The sequence below is a fragment of the Cupressus sempervirens genome, chromosome 7 (genome assembly GCF_028749045.1).
Source record: "Cupressus sempervirens isolate cs-2001-9-10 chromosome 7, ASM2874904v1, whole genome shotgun sequence".
In the NCBI taxonomy this organism is placed as follows: Eukaryota; Viridiplantae; Streptophyta; class Pinopsida; order Cupressales; family Cupressaceae; genus Cupressus; species Cupressus sempervirens.
In genome coordinates this window covers 286,832,837-286,853,519 of record NC_143124.1, presented here as the reverse complement: position 1 = coordinate 286,853,519, position 20,683 = coordinate 286,832,837, and the positions used below count along the sequence as shown (strand labels likewise).

At 31.9% G+C, this 20,683-nt stretch overlaps 1 protein-coding gene and 1 pseudogene across 1 annotated transcript; both read left to right on the top strand.

The window, feature by feature from the left end:
• Positions 1 to 2,469: 2,469 nt before the first annotated feature.
• On the top strand, positions 2,470 to 5,382 carry LOC149546551 (putative UPF0481 protein At3g02645 pseudogene; annotated as a pseudogene).
• A 3,614-nt stretch (positions 5,383 to 8,996) lies between these two features.
• LOC149546550 (uncharacterized) lies at positions 8,997 to 9,575 on the top strand. Its single transcript, XM_089793997.1, has 2 exons — positions 8,997 to 9,272; positions 9,348 to 9,575. Exons 1-2 carry the CDS (start codon positions 8,997 to 8,999, stop codon positions 9,573 to 9,575), a joined length of 504 nt encoding a protein of 167 aa, XP_089650123.1.
• The last annotated feature ends 11,108 nt before the right edge of the window (positions 9,576 to 20,683 follow it).

Genomic DNA, 20,683 nt, shown 5'->3' with positions numbered 1-20,683 from the left:
GGTTTGTTGAGGTAAGAATCTAAATTAGACAAATGCAATCCAGGATGATTGTGTGGAGAAGGGAGGAGCACATGGAAGCATGATGAAGGAGCCAATTAAAAATGGTTTCACAGTTAAACTTCCAAAGAAAGGAGGAGGTGGATGCACCTAGAGATCTAGATTTCTAGCCCATAATTTCTTGTTAGATCAGTACAAAACTACAAAGGGTCTAAGCTGTCTTAACTAGAATTAGTTAGACAAACATCTAATGCCATGTTAGAAATAGGGCTTCAAGAATCAATAATCAATCATGGCAGTGGTTGTAACATTTTTAGAGGCCACCCAATGGGCCTCTTCAACTAGTTGCTTTGAACTTCCTAATAATTAAAACTATACCATTTTATTTTTTGGGTTGACTTGAAATCTCAAAGTTGAAAAACCTAGATTGAATTGGATTAGATTTGACCCCTTAATTATTGTCCATAAACAATGGTAAAGTGACGTAATGCTCCTAACCAACACAAAAAGATGTGAACGGTGAGCTATTAGATTGGGCTTGCCCTTTTGAAACTTAACCAAGTTATGCTTGTCCCTTTTTTGTCGACTCTCCACAACATTTCCACAATCTCTTAACATGAATTTCCAAAAAAATTACACATCCTCATGATAGTATTGCTGATTGGTCATTATAGATCACTTTTAGCACACCCTGGGATCACTACTATTTATGATGGTCAATGGAATTTTTTTTTCTCATCTTATAGTGGCATTATCTCTGCAATTTGTGGATACCACAAATATATTGTGTTTATTATAATATTGACAACATTGAGATAACCTTTCCACCTGAAGCTTTCACTATTCTAGATCCTCTTTTGCACTCATAGAGTCTTGAAGAAACCCAAAACATGATTTTTCCATTGACTGTTGCTGTAAAATATGGTTGTTATATCAATCATTCAAATGCTTTTTCTCTACTACTCAAAACATGAAAGTGTGGATCAGCATAGTTATTGATACAAGGCACTTAAATGTCACGTAACTATGAGGGTAGCTTGTGACACATTCTCTTGGACCGAGGACATCATTAGGCGACTATAGAGGACCACATGGATTCTATCTCATGAAACATCAGTATTCATATCTAATTTGTTTTTTTCTAAAATGTTTTCACGAAGCTGACATTGGTAGTTACACCACTAGATTGTGTTTTCTACCCACTTGGCTTTGGTTATTTTATAGCTTTTTTTGAGTGTACCTAATCAATGTTAAATACAAATGAATAGCCCAAGTTTTCCACTGAGAGAAATTGGAAACATATAGAAGTTTATGTGAAATCTTAAAATATTACATTTCATTTATAGGAACAAATTTTGAACAAATAATTTACCAAGTTAAAAGTTATTCAAACTGGTTAATTCAAGCATACAGCTAAATATACTGAACTCTATTTTATTTGAAAACTAGTTTAAATGGGCCTTAATAAAACCCCAACAAGGGAAGATCAACTGTACAGTTGCTGACCACTCCATTTTTGTTTAAGAGAACAATATCTTTCTGGGAGGACCCAAAATATAAACCCTTCTAGGTTACCAAACTAAATTGAATGTTGTGTTTGTCTGTTATTCATTTTTTCCCTCTATTATCATCTTATTTGATGATTAACTTTTGATTAATATTTATAAAAGCTAATTTGATTTAGAGTCATATATGTTAAGACCATTCCATGTTTGTGATGGAAATAGTTTCCCAATTTTTTAAATTTTTTTACTGTGGTTTCCAACATTATTAGAAGAGAAATTAAAGTGGGGCATTTGAGAGCATTTTAGTTTAAGGGTTTTAAAAGAAAGTGTTCAGTTGAAAAAAAATCAAGCCCGCAATCAGACGTCTCATGGGAAGAGGCCGTGTATGCACACCAATGATCTCATCTACAAAGAAACCAGGGGTGTTTTGATATAGTCAACATTAATCGCAGAATATATTTTGGAATGAATATATTTTGGAACATTTACAATGGTTACAGAAGTATGCAAATAATTTTATATAGTTTATTTCATACGAATAGTAAAGGTATTTTGTGTAAGCCGTCTATGTTAAAGACGCTGCTTGGAAATGGTTACGAATGTTTAGAAATGGGAATAGAGCAAGGAAGGGAGCAACTAACGGCAACATAAAATTGCATAAAATAAATAAAAGTGAACAACAAGTGAGAGGACCGGACCCACGTCCACCTAAGCGGTCAAAGCTTAGTGTGCTATGTTTCAGGCTGGCCTTTTTGAAATGCCAAACATAAGGCAATTGTGATCAACGTGAATGCCTACTTGTACCCTTTAAACTCTTCCTCTACGCCGCCGAACAAGACTAAAAAACGCTCACTTGTGTCATCTTGCAATCATTCCAATCAGAGGGCCGTCTGCGACTGCCTGCAATACCTTCTGAGAAAAACAAGTACCCTAGCAGTGTGAATAGAATCCGTAACCCATCAAAATAAAAATGCATTTTCGATTCTCGCTGGAAGTAGAGAAATTTCTTGGGACTTGCGTTCAAGCCGAGGATGAGGTTATATATATGACCCTCTCCCTTGTTGCTTTTCAAATTTCAGCTTTGGATTATCTAATTTTCATCCCCTGCCTGGTTAGTTGCTATGATAAATCCCATATCTGCTCCCTACCGAGACAACGGAAGTAATGAATCCAGACGAACTAACTATTGATCAAAATCTTTGGGTTATTCAGATTAAGGAAAGCGTCCAAAAGCGTTTGGAGCAAGAAGAAGAGAAGGAAATGGTGGCATCCATTTTCGGTGTGCCCAAAGAGCTCTTCACAATGAAGCCAGAAGCATATGTTCCGCAGTGCGTCTCCATTGGACCATATCACCATTGGAGATCCCAACTGTGGGAAATGGAGAGTTATAAAGTGGCTGCTGCGCGAAGATTTCAGTACATGCTAACCGGTGACTGCAAGTTCGAATACGTAGTGGGAGAGGTGAAGAAGTACGACTGGCAAATCAGGAAGTGCTACCAAAAATGTCTTGACTACAAAGAGGAAGAAGCACTTGCATGGCTCATGGCTCTGGACGCGTCGTTCGTGCTCGAGTGTTTGCAGTTCTACACGAAAGGGGTGGATCACTCTTCTTCGCAACTGTCATCCCAGCTGAAACGGCTGGGCAGAAGTGCAACCCACAATGCAATTATGAGAGATCTGATGATGCTTGAGAATCAGATTCCTTTGTTCCTTCTGCAGAAGCTGCTGGAAATCCAGCTGGGTTGTCAAGATAAGGCGGAAGAAAGGCTAAGTAATCTGGTGACGCTGGCCTGTGAAGAATGGTCGCCATTTATTTTGAAGAATAGTTCGGGGCTGTGCATAAAAACGAGGGGTCACCTATTGGAGGTGCTCTACCACTCTATTGTCCCTTCAGCAGTCCTGGACGACACCTTCACTGAGAAGAATGATGACGGGAATCAGGCCCCGGAGACTGATTCAGCATACATAAAGCATGCTGTGAAAGCTTTATGGAGGGTTCTCTCTTCGCTAACAATCAATCTTGTTCAACTTGTCTCCCTTTTCTTTGACTGTGTCTTTAAAGGAAGGGCTGCCCAGTTTGCGACACAGTTGGCGAGGAATCTCGCTTCTGCGTTTGAAACTGGTTCAATTAACCGTAATGTTGAGAGAGAATCTTCCTCTCCGGAAATCCCTCCTTCACGCGACGAGCTGGAAATTCCGTCTGTGTCCGATTTATGCTGGGCGGGAGTAAGATTCGTTCCAACCGAGGGAGACCTTAGCACAGTTCGCTTCGAACCGAGCACTGCAACTCTTTATCTTCCCAGATTGAGGTTGGATTCCAACACAGAAGTTGTTCTGAGAAATCTGGCGGCCTTCGAAGCTTCGGCAGCGCCTGGTGATTTGGCCTTCAGTCGCTACACCGATTTCATGAACGGAATCATCGACACAGAAGAAGATGTTGGGCTGCTGAGGAGAAGAGGGATTATCTGCAACCAGCTGGCAGACGACGGGAAAGTAGCAAGCCTGTGGAACGGAATGGGTAGATGCGTCAAATTGACTCGGGTTAAGTATCTGGACCAAGTTATAGCGGACGTCAACAGGCATTATAACAACAGGTGGAGCGTGGCTGCGAAGAAATGTGCAAACAAGTACATCTTTAATTCGTGGCAGCTCCTCACTGTTCTGGCCACCGGGATATTTCTGCTTATCACATGCTTCCAGACTTTTTGTTCTGTATATGACTGTAAGCGTTCGTGAAGCGACAGTGATATTTTGCACGGCTAGGCCAAGGAAGAGTTTAATCCTTTACGGCCCGTTTGGCGAGGGGAATACGGATTAGTAAATGCCAAAAAAATCGTATGCCGTGTTGGTTGCACCAAATGGATTTTAAGAACTGGGTTTGGTATTCTATTTTTCCCATCAAAATGGGCTTATCCTATTCCACCATTTTGGTGGAATAGGAATAACTATTCCTATTCCAACGTTGCCTATTCCAAATTTAATAATGTCATCGGGTCTGCCGCTCATGTTGCTGATGACTTAAAACAAGTTTTTCCCTTTTCGTCGGGTCCGCACGAGATTTTTCCCCAACTCATCCTGCGCCACAAGGTTTCCCCAACATTCGTCGTCTGCAACCATTGGAGTGCAATATTGAAGCTTTTCATTGCAACATTGCCGCTGCCCGTTGCCATCGTCTTCGTATAACAGGTTTTTGGTTTATTTTTTCAACCATTTTTTCCAAGGAACGAAACCCTAGCCCACAGGTCGATTTTGATTTTCCTACAAAATGTATGTGGGTAGTGGAAACAAGTCTTTGATTTTTCTTGGTAGAAGAATATGATTGTGAAAAATATGATGTTCTTTTTAGAAAAGAATCAGCATTGTGCTATCTTCCCAATGTATAGATTAGAATAGTTTTTTGAGTCCGCAGCTAGGATTTTAGTTTTAAAATTGTACATCTTGTTTCATATTATGTATCTGAATATCCCAAGTCTCGCACCTTCTCAAGTGTTTGCAATGCTCTTTCTGACTTCATTCCATGTCTTTTGTTAATACCGATGTGAAACTCGATGACCATGCCATTCCTTTTTGGTAGCTACCAATCGCCTCCCTGTACAGTCTCGATGGCATTTAGAAAACTGCATTTGGTAGAGGACCCATTTTTTCATTATTTTGATCACTAACATTGAATTGACCATGTATATATATGGAGTAGTCTTTGGTAAAATTCATTGAATAGGGTTTTAATATTCTATTAAAAATGCCCATACATATTAAAATGATGAATTTTAAAATTGTACATCTTGTTTCATATTAATTTAGACTATTATAATTGTACAGTCAACAGATAATCAGCTTTAGTATTAGTTATTGGTACCAGATTGATTTTTGGTTAAATTCATTAGAATTAGTTTTGTGAGCCTAATAGGAACTTGTATAATTGTCCCTTATTCATCTGAATGGGTGATAACAATGTACATCTTTTAAAAAATAAATACACCAGCAGTTCTTTGTGTAGATGTCTGAAAATGCGCTTCAGTCAAGGCAGCAGTAATATTGCTCCTGATGATCCTTCTCGCCTAATTTGACACATATACCTTATCTCCTCTTCCATGCACTGTCAAATCTGTTTCTCACAATAATAAAGTTTTCTCTTCCTTGTTTTCTAACAGCATTACAGTTCTCTTCTACAGTTATATTTTTTGTTTTTGGCACTATTATAGAGTTCAAATGCAGAGGAGATTGTATACTCATAGTATTACTTATCGCAATTACATAATGATTTGTCTATCACGGCTACAAAAGAATTCCCAGTGTAACTTTCATTGCACAATGGTGTTCAGGCTCCTTTAAATATGTATAACATTATTTTCATCACATCTAATTATACCAATGAAGTCATAACCTGCTTTGGTCAACACACAATACCACTTTCCTTAGCTGGTTGTCTAATTTATGTTTGAAAAATCTGAAAGAAACGACACTTCTTTCACTCAGATCATCTGATGCCAAGACCATTAACCCAATTCCCTTTGGAGTCACTTCAATATTTTTTCCCCTGCTGCACAACTTTTGGGCATTGGTGAAAACATCTATGTCCTCCATTGTTTCATAGACATGGTCTTCAACCTTATTATGTAAGGTAAACTCGACTTCCACATAAACCTGTACACAAAGTGGGACATTTTTATAGTAGATTTTATGTCATTTTCGAGAATAAGATCATTTATTTATAGACATTCTTAGCTCTCTCATCCTAAGAGATCATTGAATATGATCCAAAATGTTGATACTAATAAACTCACAGAATATTACCCAATCTTACCCAAAAAGGTGAATATAAGATCATTTAACTACATTAATATAGAAGATTATTTTTTTAGTAAAAAGAAACTCATTTTGAGATTTTTTTCCTGGAAGGAAAGGTATCCTTCTCCCGTTATCAAAGTAGTATAAATCTCTTTCAAAACTTCTGAGTGCAGATCTCAAATTTTTTGACATTTTTAGATTTCATCCATAGATCTTATTGGGTTATAAAAGCAAACTTCAGGTCAAGAACATAGTATTCATATTTATTAACTTATAAGAGTAGATTTCAAGTCAAGAACATAGTAGAGTCCATTTAGTAAAAGAAAATACCAAAATCCTTTTCATGGTAACAAATTTCATTGGCAACGTTGGAATCATCAATTATTCAACATTTATTTTGAGAAACTCTTTTTTACTACTTTTGGTCGGTTTACGTGGATAAACTCTTTTTTACTACATTGTATAAGAAAGGTATATGGATCATAATAACTCCATTAAAATTTTATAGGGCATTTAATGGATCCTACTACTGAAGTACAAGTTTATGGAAGCATTGTTAGGAAAATCACACTCTTGCGTATATATTCCATTTTGCTTGTAGCCCAAGCGGTATTCATAGTAACAGCATCAGAAGATGCTAAAAGACAAAGGCGCAAGAGAAGAAGGGCTGCTTGTCCTTTTTATAAATGTATTATCTATTCCAATGAGACAGATTGCCATGACCAAATACGCATGTCTAGAGAAGCATTCTTCAAACTTGCAAATATTCTAAGGGAGAAAGGGAGCATTAAAAATACGATAAACATGAAATTGGAAGAACAACTAGTTATGTTCCTACATACTCTTGGCCACAATCTAAGGAATCGTAAGATTGGCCATAACTTTGGTCAATTAGGAGAGACAGTGAGTCGCCACTTCCACAAGGTCTTGAAGGCTATTATATCACTCCATACCAGTTACTTTTTGCCCCCTTCTCCAAACACTCCTCCAAAAATTATTGGGAAGGACCGTTTTGATCCATACTTCAAGGTAAATCTCATATTGTCATGTATTTTGTTGCTTGAGTCTATTGCTACATATTTGACAATAATATTTCTTACACTAGGATTGTATTGGAGCAATTGATGGAACCCATATACCAATTACCATTGATGTCGACAACCAAGCAAAATATTGTGATAGAAAAGGCCACCTATCACAAAATGTAATGGGTGTCTGTTCGTTTGACTACAAGTTTCAGTATGTTCTTGCTGGTTGGGAAGGCTTAGTTGTAGATAGCCATGTTCTTGCTTCGGCTCTGACAAGAGTAGATCCACTACTAGTCCCCCCGGGTATATTTAAATCATTATTTTAATGATTATATATTCATTATTGTCAACCATAGTTTTTTTGCTATTTCCAATATATAATATTATTTTTCTTTTTTATAGGAAAATTCTATTTAGTTGATGTCGGCTATCTAAATGTTCCTAGATTTCTTGCACCTTATCGGTGTACGTGGTACCACCTCAAAGAGTTTTGCAGAGCAAACCCAATCAATAGTGCTCATGAGCTATTTAACCATCGACACTCCTCTCTTAGGAATGTGATTGAGCGCACATTTGGTATTTTGAAGCAACATTTTCCTATCTTGAGGCATGTGACATCCTACAGTATCACAAGTCAAACAAAGATCGTGTTAGCATGTTGCATACTACACCATTTCATTATGATAGAGGATGGTGTTCCACATGATATAGAAATTGAAGAGGATGATGATCGTGATGGGATAAGCATGCCAATTCTTGAAAGTTATGAGATGAGTACATGAGATAGAGATGATTGGGGAAATTTTTGAGATGAAATAGCACAAAGGATGTGGGAGGACTATAGATCTCGACATTAGCTATGCTTTTAACTAGCATTTACACTTTTTCCTCACTTTTGAACAGCAATAATACTTGAATTATAAATTAGAATTATTGTTACGCTTTCATATTGTTGATTAAGTGATTGTAATTTGTGATTTATGAATTACAAATCAGAGTAATTGTTATGCACTAAATTGTTGATTGAGTGATTTAAAACTATGATTTATGAGTTGCAAATCAGGATTATTGTTATGCACTAAACTGTTGAGTGAGTGATTTAAAACCCTGATTTATGAGTTGCAAATCAGAATTGTTGTTATGATTTCAAATAGCTGATTGAGTGATTTAAAACGGTGATTTATGAATTGCGAATCACAATTATTGTTATGCTTTAAACTGTGATTTATGAGTTGCAAATCAGAATTGTTATGATTTCAAATAGCTGATTGAGTGATTTAAAACTGTGATTTATGAATTGCGAATCATAATTATTGTTATGCTTTAATTTATGATTAAATTTATGCATTAATTTTTATTTAAAACTATGATTTATGAATTGTGAATCACATTTTTCATGGTCCGTCTATGTGTTATGTCAATGGCTCTCCACACACTCTAACAACTCATTATTACTAACAACTCATAACTTATTGCAACTTTTGCAGTGATATAACAGCTGCTTTTCTCAAAGGTAAAAATGTATTTCACTAATGTATTGATGAGCATACATGAGGATGTTCGTATGCCCCCCACTGCCACCCCTATTTCTACCCCCATTTCCACTCATGTTTCTAACCCCATTGCTACCATCGCTGGTAGTTCTTCTAGAAGTCAAAAAGTGGTATGGATGAGAGAGATGGAGAGGAAACTTCTTGACTTGCTCCTTAAGCAAGTTGCTCTAGGAAGGAAAGGTAAAGGAGGATTCAGGAAAGAAGCATGGATAGCAATAGAGAGGAGATTTAATGAAGATTTAAAGTTGAATCTTGGAAGAGATAACTTTAAAATTAAGTTGAAAACATGGAAGTCAGTGTATAGAGTAATAAAAGAGTTACAAAATACCAGTGGTTTTGCTTGGAATGAGACAACACAGTGCATGGATGCTGATGACAGTGTGTGGGATGAACATTTGAAGGTAATGTCCTCTTCAAATTCATGTCTTGTTCTAATTAGAAAAAAAATCTAATTATTTAATTTTACCAATGTGTAGAGAAATGAATTCAAGATTGCAAGAGGGTATAGGAGGCAACCATTCACCTATTTTAATGATCTAATAGTCATTGTGGGAAATGACATGGCGGAAGGAAATGTAGCTGCAACGGCTCAAGATGTCAAAGATGGTAACCTCTTGGATGAGGCTGTTGATTTGGGTGATGATGAGGATTTTAATACGTCTCTGAATGTTGTTGATGATGAAGATTACCTTCAGTCAAATTAGTCCACTACATCCACTACAAACAATCCTTCCACACCAACGACAAGGAGGCCAAAAAGGAAGAAGGCAACCATGGCTGCTTCTTTGGATACAATATCTGAAAACATCCATGAAGTATGAGAGGGAATCAATAGGTCACACACCATCAAATTTGATAAAGAAGATACTAAGAAAGAGGCGACAGATTTGTTTGTTGCCTTGAAAGCCATCCCTGGAATCAATCGGGACACTATGACTATTGCATATGATGCTTTTATGCAAGAACCAACAAGAGCTATTTGGTTCTTAGAGATGGATGACTTAGTGAGGGAAGATTATATTCGATATAAATTTGGAGGATTGTAATAGTTTTATATTAGATATTAGAAACAAACATTTTAACTGTCAATTTTTTTCTTTCAAGCTAAAAGATGTTGTCATCTTTTGTATTGAACTACTGATCTATATAACTCTAGTTTCTCATTACAGAAGTATATTATTATTGTTTATAGAATGGTTTATTATTATTAATGATTATTGTTGTGTTGATGATATTCAGGTATTGCTTTTAGGATTTCAATTTGAAGGTAATGCTAATGCTAGTCCTGTTATATTTATATGTTGATGCTGATCCTTTAATATTTATATGTTGATGCTGATGCTGATCCTTTGATATTTATAGGTTAATATTTAACTTTGTGCATAAGCAAAAGTATAGAACAGTAAGCTCTTTCTCCAATAGCCCTGGTATAGGAAATCACAACCACCAAGATTGAAACCCAAATGTGAAAAAATTAGGAATGACAATCAGAAATGAAGACCCCTTATACTAGAGCTACTAGCCATTTCACATCCTTCCTCAAAGTTCATAACCACCTCCAAGATCACAAAATACACCCATGTATCTTTACCATTTTCTTATGCCCGCAAAGATGAACAGCTCCAAAATAGAACTTGACAAAAATCCATGGCAATACCTTTCTCTAAGCCAACCTAAATTGGCAATGGCAATAGCAATACAAAACCCATTGGCAAAAGGAGACACCATTAATGCCAATGGCCTCACTACACCATTGTATCAGACAGAAATGACATCTACCAATCTGACAACTGTAAACAAAATCTAAATGATCACTTCTCCATTATTTACAAGGAAAAAATAGATTAACGATGTTGAGATTCCTGTCACAAGCTTTTGCACTATTACAAGGAACAAGAGGAAAGCTCTATTTTTAAAATGTTGTGGAATATACAATAAATTAGTTCAAGTGGCTAAGTATGGCTTGTTTATTTAGGTATGCTAGATATCAAAACATATTGCATTAGATACTGAACCTACAGCTTGTACTAGGATCAGAATGGTAATGGGGCAAGTCATCACTATTGGAAATCTACTTATCTTGGACATTAGCATGGTTTGACTAGTTAATATTAACTTGAATCTAGAACCCACTACAGTTACTGTGATTATGAATACAAGTAATGATTCAATGTGATTCTGGGTAGATCATTGTTGCTTCCATGATTATATTTACCATTAGTGGTCTGATTCGAGTTTGCTGATATTGGTTTCGAGATTTCATTTCAAAGGTAATGTTGATGCTGTTTCGGGATTTCATTTCAAAGGTATATGGTAATGTTCAGATTTATATTCATATGTTGATGCTGTTTATACTTTGTCATATTTATATGGTAATGTTTAGATTTATATTTATATGTTGATGCTGTTTATACTTAGTCATATTTATATGGTAATATTCAGATTTATATTTATATGTTGATGTTGTTTATACTTAGTCATATTTATATGGTAATGTTCAAATTTTGGTCTAAAGATACATTACTTGCAGCACTTCCTTAGCGTTGTATCAGTCACAAAACTCAAAATTTGCCCCCTTCAATGATTGTGAATAACAACATACAAGGTAATGTTCAGATTTTTGTCTAAAGATGCCTTATTTGCAGCCCTTTCTTGAATTTGTATCAATCACAAAACTCGGAATTTTCCCCCCTTCAATGATTGTGAATGACAACATACAGGGTAATGTTTAGATTTTGGTCGAATTTGTGTCACTTTGATTGAGTAAACCACCTAAGAAAATCTCAAGTATTTATCAATTTTGTAGGGTTGTGTTTTCTTAATTTAGCTCTAGCTTTCAGTGTCATCATAGAGGACTTTCATTGAGCAAGTAGTTGACCAAATCTTGTATGTATTTTCATTTGAAATTTTAACTCGAGAGATTATTTTCTTATTAGATCTTTATAATTCTAGTGAATTTTCCATTTCAGTCAAGTTTCATGACGAAGAATGATTTGTGCAACTTAGTTTCGAGGTTAAAATTAATACAATTAATCAATGGACATAAGCTTCTATAAGGAATGTTTCTTAAATAATATATCTTGCTAATTGAATATTTCATTTTATTTGTATTTGTTCATATTTTATATAGGATTGATGGATTTGAAATTGCCAATGTGTGAGTGTGGCACTGGTCATGTAGTGCTAAAGACCTTGCACACAACAACTAATGCAGAGCGTAAATTCCTCTGTTGTCCAAATGGAAAAAAGGTTATCACTAATTTTAGTTGTATGCTTACGTTTTTTGTATCAACTAGTTGTTATGGAGACTACTAATTTAGATTTCGTATTGTAGGGGGATGGTGGATGTAGTTTCTTCCAGTGGGTCGATGATGTCTCGTCGACATCTACCATAGCTAAATCTGTAGCTCCTAAAAGTACTGATTGCAAGTTGTGCAAGGTCAGAGAGAGTGAAAACATGTTTCTTTGAGGCATGTTGGGAGTAATAATTGTTTCCATATTACTAGTTTGTTGGGGCAATATGTGTTAAAAAGTCTTGTAAAAGGGTTTCAGGTACCCTTCAAAACCTGTTTTTCTTAGTAAAAAAATTGAACATTGTGAGCCATGTTTTATGGTTTTTAATAGAAATGGTGGACATATTTAATAACAATTTGACTATTTTTTTTTTTTGAAACTTGTGTCTGATCGTATTGTGGTGGCGAATTCTATTAAAATGACGAATAAATTATACTAGTTGGAAAAATTATCTTTAAAAAAAGGCAATACTAGTTTCATTACTATTTCAATTGATTAACTCTTATTTTTTTAAAAAAATTCATAATTTAAAAATTGAAAAAATAATCTTTAAAATAAAAGTAATACTAGTTTTATTACTATTTAAATTGATTGATTGTAATTTTTTTTAAAATAATCATAATTTAAAAATATTATTTTACAAAATAAAAGCAATACTAGTTTCATTACTATTTTGATTGTCAATTCATAATTTAAAAATTGAAAAAAAGTAATCCAAATCAATCAAATGTATAAATTTAAATATTAAATAACAATAAAAAATTATCTTATTTAAAAATAATCTTTAAAAAAAAAAAAGTAATTCAAATCAATCAAATGTATAAATTAAATTATTAAATAACAATAAAGAATTATCTTATTTAAAAATAATCTTAAAAAAAATAAAACTAATCCAAATCAATCAAATGTATAAATTAAATCATTAAATAACAATAAAAAACTATCTTATTCCATTTCTACTTTTGCACAACCAAACAGAGGTTATACGTATTCCCTATCAAATTCTAGGTGAACCAAACAGAGAATAGGAATGTGTATTCCAATGTTGTATTCCTGGAATAACAAATCCGGAATAAGTATTCCTATTCCTGTATTCCTATTCCGCTCGCCAAACGGGCCCTTAATTCTAGATGCTGACGGCCATTTCTTCTCTTGATATTTGATTAATTCATTTGTTTGCAAACATTGTATCGTGATTAGACATAATAAGTATTGGTAAACAAGTAAGTTAAACAAAACACGTAGATATGATTGACATTCATCTTGATATCTAAGAGTTATATAAGCCTTACATGGTTGGATTCAAAAAAAGGAAAAAATGTATAGATTATATATACTCTTGTGAGCACAACTTTAGAATTTGGTCAAATATTGTATAAATATCTTAATTATTTTTACCTTTCTTATGGTTTGATACATATTTTTATCTAACACAGTGAACTTCTAAAGAGCATCATTAAGAGCCTAGTATATTATGTGGTACTTGGATGAAATTTCCTCAATAACATTCAAGTCTTTGGATTAAAATGATAATGTCAATAAAGATATAACTATAGAATATATGATATTCTAATGCAAATTAAGACTAGTTCAAGTTGAGTCAAATAATTTAACAACGAACTCTAATATACTTTATGATTATAAAGAATAGATGATATTCTAATGTGAATTAAGACTAGTACAAGTTGAGTTGAATAATAACAATGATCTCTAATATACAAGTTTACATTATCTTTTATTATATAAGTCATGAAAGTATATTTTACCATTCAATTTATATGTTTTCTTTTAACTATAGCTACATGTTGACAAAACATAATGAGATTGTTTTGTGTAATATTTAATATGATGTCCATTTATTATTTTAGTATTTTGACTTTTAGAATGTATGACAAAACTATCCATAAAATAACGTTATTAGAAAAATAATCCATAATTCTAATATCCTCTAAAATGAATCAAAATCATTGCTTTAAAGTACAATCACAAATTTTAAAATTAATCACTATCAACATCTATTCAAAGAAAACATTAGATTGCCATTTCCTTCACATATTACTTTCCTTAGTTGTAATATTAAAAACTTATAAACATAATTAAAAGGCTAAATATTCATTGTTAGGTTGTAAGAGTATATGATGTGAGCTCTATTGGAAAAATAGAACAACAGTAAAAAAATAAGAGAAGAAAGAACTTTCAGCTTGTTATTCTATTGATTAATAGATGCAAATTTATACAATAGTTGAACTAACAAAATTCCTAAATGACTGCTAATTAGATTGAACACAAACTACTTCATGATTGACAAAACACATAAACTTGATAACTAATTAAAACTTATGGACACCTAACTCAAACACATCTACAATAAGAACTTGATTCAAACTAAGACTCTTTGACTCACACCTAAACTAAACTTTTGTTGCCAGTAACTCAACAAGGTTTTCCAAATGTGCAACAATTATTTATTGACTACTTGGAACAATAACTCTAACAAGCTTTATACTACAGTTCCCAGTGGAGGTCAAAAATTCAGATGCAAAACCTGCATGTTAATTGAAGGGAGTAGAAAATATGAACAACAATAATTTTTTTGGAAGTAAATGAGACTGCTCCTATGCCAAAATCAAATAACTTTCACATTTTAAAATCATGTGCTTTCATACTAGCTTCTCCAATTAAATATTATTGGCTACGGAGTCAATTACTCCATATTGACTTATTCATTGTGATGCCAATATTTATTTATTTATAATATAACATTTTATTTATGTGAACTTCATGAGTGATACTATTGAATTTTGTGGACTGTCGATCTATTTTAAATTATTATTATAATATTAACTGTTATCAGATTATATTTTATTTATTTTTTAATAAAAATATATTGATGAACCTTAATATATTAGCTTAGAATTCTTCAATAAATATAGAATATAAATTACTTTTGTTTTTTGTGACTTGATTTTTTTTTAATATCGATGTATAAGGTCTTTTTTATTGGTATAATAGAGTAAGGGGTCTATCTAATCCATGAATTATATTGAAATAAAAATAAATACATATTTTACTTCCTAGACAACATTTAGTTAATTATTAAAAGTATTTCAACTATTCTAATATTTATAATCTTAAATTTAATGGGGTGACTTATAAAATATTTATTTACTCTTGTTACACCCTACTAAATAGGAAAGTCAAAATTTCAAATAATATTTAATATGCAAAAATGATTTATCTTGTGGTAGAAGAAAATTTCGTTTGCCTCATGCCTATAATGATTTTCTCCTTATTTGCATATTTAAAATGATCTAATACTTAGATTTTGGTGAAATTTTTTTATTGACTTCTATATCTCCATTCAAGTTGGAGAGTGGATAATATTTTCCTTTGGAGGAGATTTTCTCTATACCCATTAAAGGGTATAAATTGTTTAGAGAGGTGTCAAAGTTTGTATTTTTATTTATGATGGCACAACATAGCCATTTATAATAGAGTGGATTGAACCATACTTGTCAAACAAAAATTGTAGACCAAGCACTAAGGCCAAATCATAATTCATATGGTCATATCGAGCATTTTCATATTGTGCACTCAATGAAATGACACAATGTTGGGGCTCCATGATAATTGACCATGTGGGTTTAGCATACATGACCAACTATCATTTTTCAATTAGTTAGCTTATTTATTGAAAACAAAATTTTGATGTGTGTGTGTGTGTGTGTGTGTGTGTGTGTGTGTGTGTGTGTGTGTGTGTGTGTGTGTGTGTGTGTGTGTGTGTGTGTGTGTGTGTGTGTGTGTGTGTGTGTGATAATTCAAAATTAAATGTTTTTGCATAGTTATGACCACTGAAATTCCTAAATTACATCAATAAATAAATGAATTACTACAAACTTAGTAAAATTAGCTAGCTATTTAATTTTTAATGTATTCATCTTAAACAAATAAAATAGTAGAGAAATTGAAAGGAATTTAATAAAGGTATAGTTATTTAAAGTCAAGGCCACAAAGGGAACACTACAAATAGATTTACCTACCTTCATCGAAAAGGCTTCTCATGGAACGAGGGGCCATGAATTGATATTTATAGAAGTGGGGCTAGAAAAGGCTAGAAAAGTCACGAAAGTATATTTTACTATTCAATTTATATGTTTTCTTTTAACTATAGCTAGACATGTTGACAAAATAGAATGAGAATATTTTGTATAATATTTAATATGATGTCCATTTATTATTTTAGTATTTTGACTTTTCGAATGTATGACAAAACTATCCATAAAATAACATTATTAGAAAAATAATATGATAATTCTAATATCCTCTAAAGTGAATCAAAATCATTCCTTTAAACTACAATCACAAATTTTAAAATCTATCACTATCAACATCTATTCAAAGAAAACATTAGATTGTCATTTCCTTCACATATTACTTTTCTCGGTTGTAATATTAAAAAATTGTAAACATAATTAAAAGGCTAAATATTCATTGTTAGGCTATAAGAGTATATGATGTGAACTCTTTTGGAAAAATAGAACAAGAGTAAAAAATAAGAGAAGAAAGAACTTTCAGCTTGTTATTCTATTGAATAATAGATGCAAATTTATCGAATAGTTGACCCAAAAACATTCATAAATGACTACTAATTAGATTGGAAACAAACTACTTCATGATTAAGAACACAAAAAAATGTGACAGCTAACTAAAACTTATGGACACCTAACTCAAACACATCTAAAATAAGAACTTGATTCAAACTAGGACTCTTTAACTCACACCTAAACTAAACTAGACCAAGTTAATTTGTTTTATCCTTCTTATTGTTTGATGCATATTTTTATCTAACACAATGAACTACTAAAGATAATTATTAAGAGCCTAGTATATTATGTCGTAAGGATGAAATTTCCTCAATGACATTCAAGCCTTTGGATCAAAATGATAATTCCCATAAAGAGATAACTATAGAATATATGATATTCTAATGCAAATTAAGACTAGTTCAAGTTGAGTCAAATAATTTAACAATGATCTCTAATATCCTTTATGATATAAAAAATAGATGATATTGTAATGTGAATTAAAACTAGTACAAGTTGAGTTGAATAATAACAATGATCTCTAATATACAAGTTTTGATTATCTTTGACTATATTAGTCATGAAAGTATATTTTACAATTTAATTTATATGTTTGCTTTTAACTATAGCTACATGTTGACAAAATAGAATGAGATTGTTTTGTCTAATATTTAATATGATGTCCATTTATTATTTTAGTATTTTGACTTTTATAATGTATGACAAAACTATCCAAAAAATAACATTATTAGTAAAATAATATGATAATTCTAATATCCTCTGAAATAAATCAAAATCATTCCAATAAACTACAATCACAAATTTTAAAATCAATCACTATCAACATCTATTCAAAGAAAAGATTAGATTGTCATTTCCTTCACATATTACTTTCCTCGGTTGTAATATTAAAAACTTGTAAACATAATTAAATGGCTAAATATTCATTGTTAGGTTGTAAGAGTATATGATGTGAACTCTTTTGGAAAAATAGAACAACAGTAAAAAATAAGAGAAGAAAAATCTTTCTGCTTGTTATTCTATTGAATAATAGATGCAAATTTATAGAATAGTTGACCCAACAACATTCATAAATGATTGCTAATTAGATTGAAAACAAACTACTTCATGATTAACAAAACAGATAAACTTGACAGCTAACTAAAACTTATCGACACCTAGCTCAAACACATCTAAAATAAGAACTTGATTCAAACTAGAACTCTTTGACTCACACCTAGACTAAACTTGTATTAACAAAAACTCAACAAGGTTTGGCACATGCACAACAATTATTTATTGGCTACTTGGAACATTAACTCTAACAAGCTCTGTATTACAGTTCCCAATGGAGGTCAAAAATTTGGATACGAAAACTACATGTTAATTGAAGGGAGTAGAAAAAATGGATAGTAATAATTTTTTTGGAAGTAAGTGGGACCACTCCTATGCCATAATCAAATAACTTTCACATTTTAAAATCATGTGCTTCCATACTAAAGTCTCCAATTAAATATTACTGGCTATGGAGTCAATAACTCCACATTGACTTATTCATTATGATGCTAATATTTATTTATTTATAATATAACATTTTATTTATCTGAACTTCACGAGTGATACTGTTGAATTTTGTGGACTCCTGATCTATTTTAAATTATTATTGTAATATTAACTCTTATTAGATTGTATTTTATTTATTTTTTAATAAAAACATATTTATCAACATTAATATATTATCTTAGAACCCTTCATAATTATAGAATATAAATTACTTTTGTTTTTTGTGACTTGAATTTTTTTAATATCGATGTATAAGATCTTTTTTATTGGTATAATAGAGTAAGAGGTCTATCTACTTCACCAATTATATTGAAATAAAAATTAGTACATGTTTTACTTCCTAGACAACACTTAGTTAATTATTAAAAGTTTTTCAACTATTCTAATATTTATAATCTTAAATTAATGTGGTGACTTATCAAATATTTATTTACTCTTGTCACACCCTACTAAAAAGTAAAGTCAAAATTTCAAATAATATCTAATATGCAAAAATGATTTATCTCATGGCAGAAGAAGATTTGGTTTCACTCATGCCTATAATGATTTTATTGTTATTTGCCTATCTAAAATGATGTAATACTCAGATTTTGGTAAAGTTTTTGATTGATTTCTACATCTCCATTCAAGATGGAGAGTGGGTAATATTTTCCTTTGGAGGAGATTTTCTCTATAGCCATTAAAGGGTACATGTTGTTTACAAAGGTCTCAAAGTTTACATTTTTATTTATGATGGCACAACATAGCCATCTATAATAGAGTGGATTGAATCATACTTTTCAAAATAAAATTGTAGACCAAGCATTAAGGCCAAATCATAATTTATATGGTCATATGGAGCATTTTCATATTGTGCACTCAATGGAATGACACAATGTTGGGGTTCCATGATAATTGACCAAGTGGGTTTAGCATACATGACAAAAAATTTATGTGTGTGTGTGTGTGTGTGTGTGTGTTTGGTAATAAAAATTAAATGTTTTTGCATATTTATTTTATTGATTTACATTATTTTTCATATATATATATATATATATATATATATGAGGACAAATTTCAAATTATTACAAGTGTTATGACTATTGAAATTCCTAAATTACACAAATAAATAAATGAATTACTTCAAACATTAAATACAAACTACTTCATGATTGAAAACACAAACAAACTTGATAGCTAGCTAAAACTTATCGACACCTAGCTCAAACACATCTAAAATAAGAACTTGATTCAAAATAGAACTCTTTGACTCGCACCTAAACTAAACTTGTATTAACAAAAACTCATGAAAACAAACTACTTCATGATTAACAACACAAACAAACTTGACAGCTAACTAAAACTTATGGACACTAGCTCAAACACATCTAAAATAAGAACTTGATTCAAACTAGAACTCTTTGACTCACACCTAAACTAAACTTGTATTAACAAAAACTCAACAAGGTTTGGGACATGCACAACAATTATTTATTGGCTACTTGGAACATTAACTCTAACAAGCTCTGTATTACAGTTCCCGGTGGAGGTCAAAAATTTGGATATGAAAACTACATGTTAATTAAAGGGAGTAGAAAAAATGGATAGTAATAATTTTTTTGGAAGTAAGTGGAACCGCTCCTATGCCATAATCAAATAACTTTCACATTTTAAAATCATGTGCTTCCATACTAGCTTCTCCAATTAAATATTACTGGCTATGGAGTCAATAACTCCACATTGACTTATTCATTATGATGCTAATATTTATTTATTTATAATATAACATTTTATTTATCTGAACTTCACGAGTGATACTGTTGAATTTTGTGGACTCCTGATCTATTTTAAATTATTATTGTAATATTAACTCTTATTAGATTGTATTTTCTTTATTTTTTAATAAAAACATATTTATCAATATTAATATATTATCTTAGAACCCTTCATCAATATAGAATATAAATTAATTTTGTTTTTTGTGACTTGAATTTTTTTAATATCGATGTATAAGATCTTTTTTATTGGTATAATAGAGTAAGGGGTCTATCTACTTCACCAATTATATTGAAATAAAAATAAGTACATGTTTTACTTCCTAGACAACACTTAGTTAATTATTAAAATTTTTTCAACTATTCTAATATTTATAATCTTAAATTAATGTGTTGACTTATCAAATATTTATTTACTCTTGTCACACCCTACTAAAAAGTAAAGTCAAAATTTCAAATAATATCTAATATGCAAAAATGATTTATCTCATGGCAGAAGAAGATTTGGTTTCACTCATGCCTATAATGATTTTATTGTTATTTGCCTATCTAAAATGATGTAATACTTAGATTTTGGTGAAGTTTTTGATTGATGTCTACATCTCCATTCAAGATGGA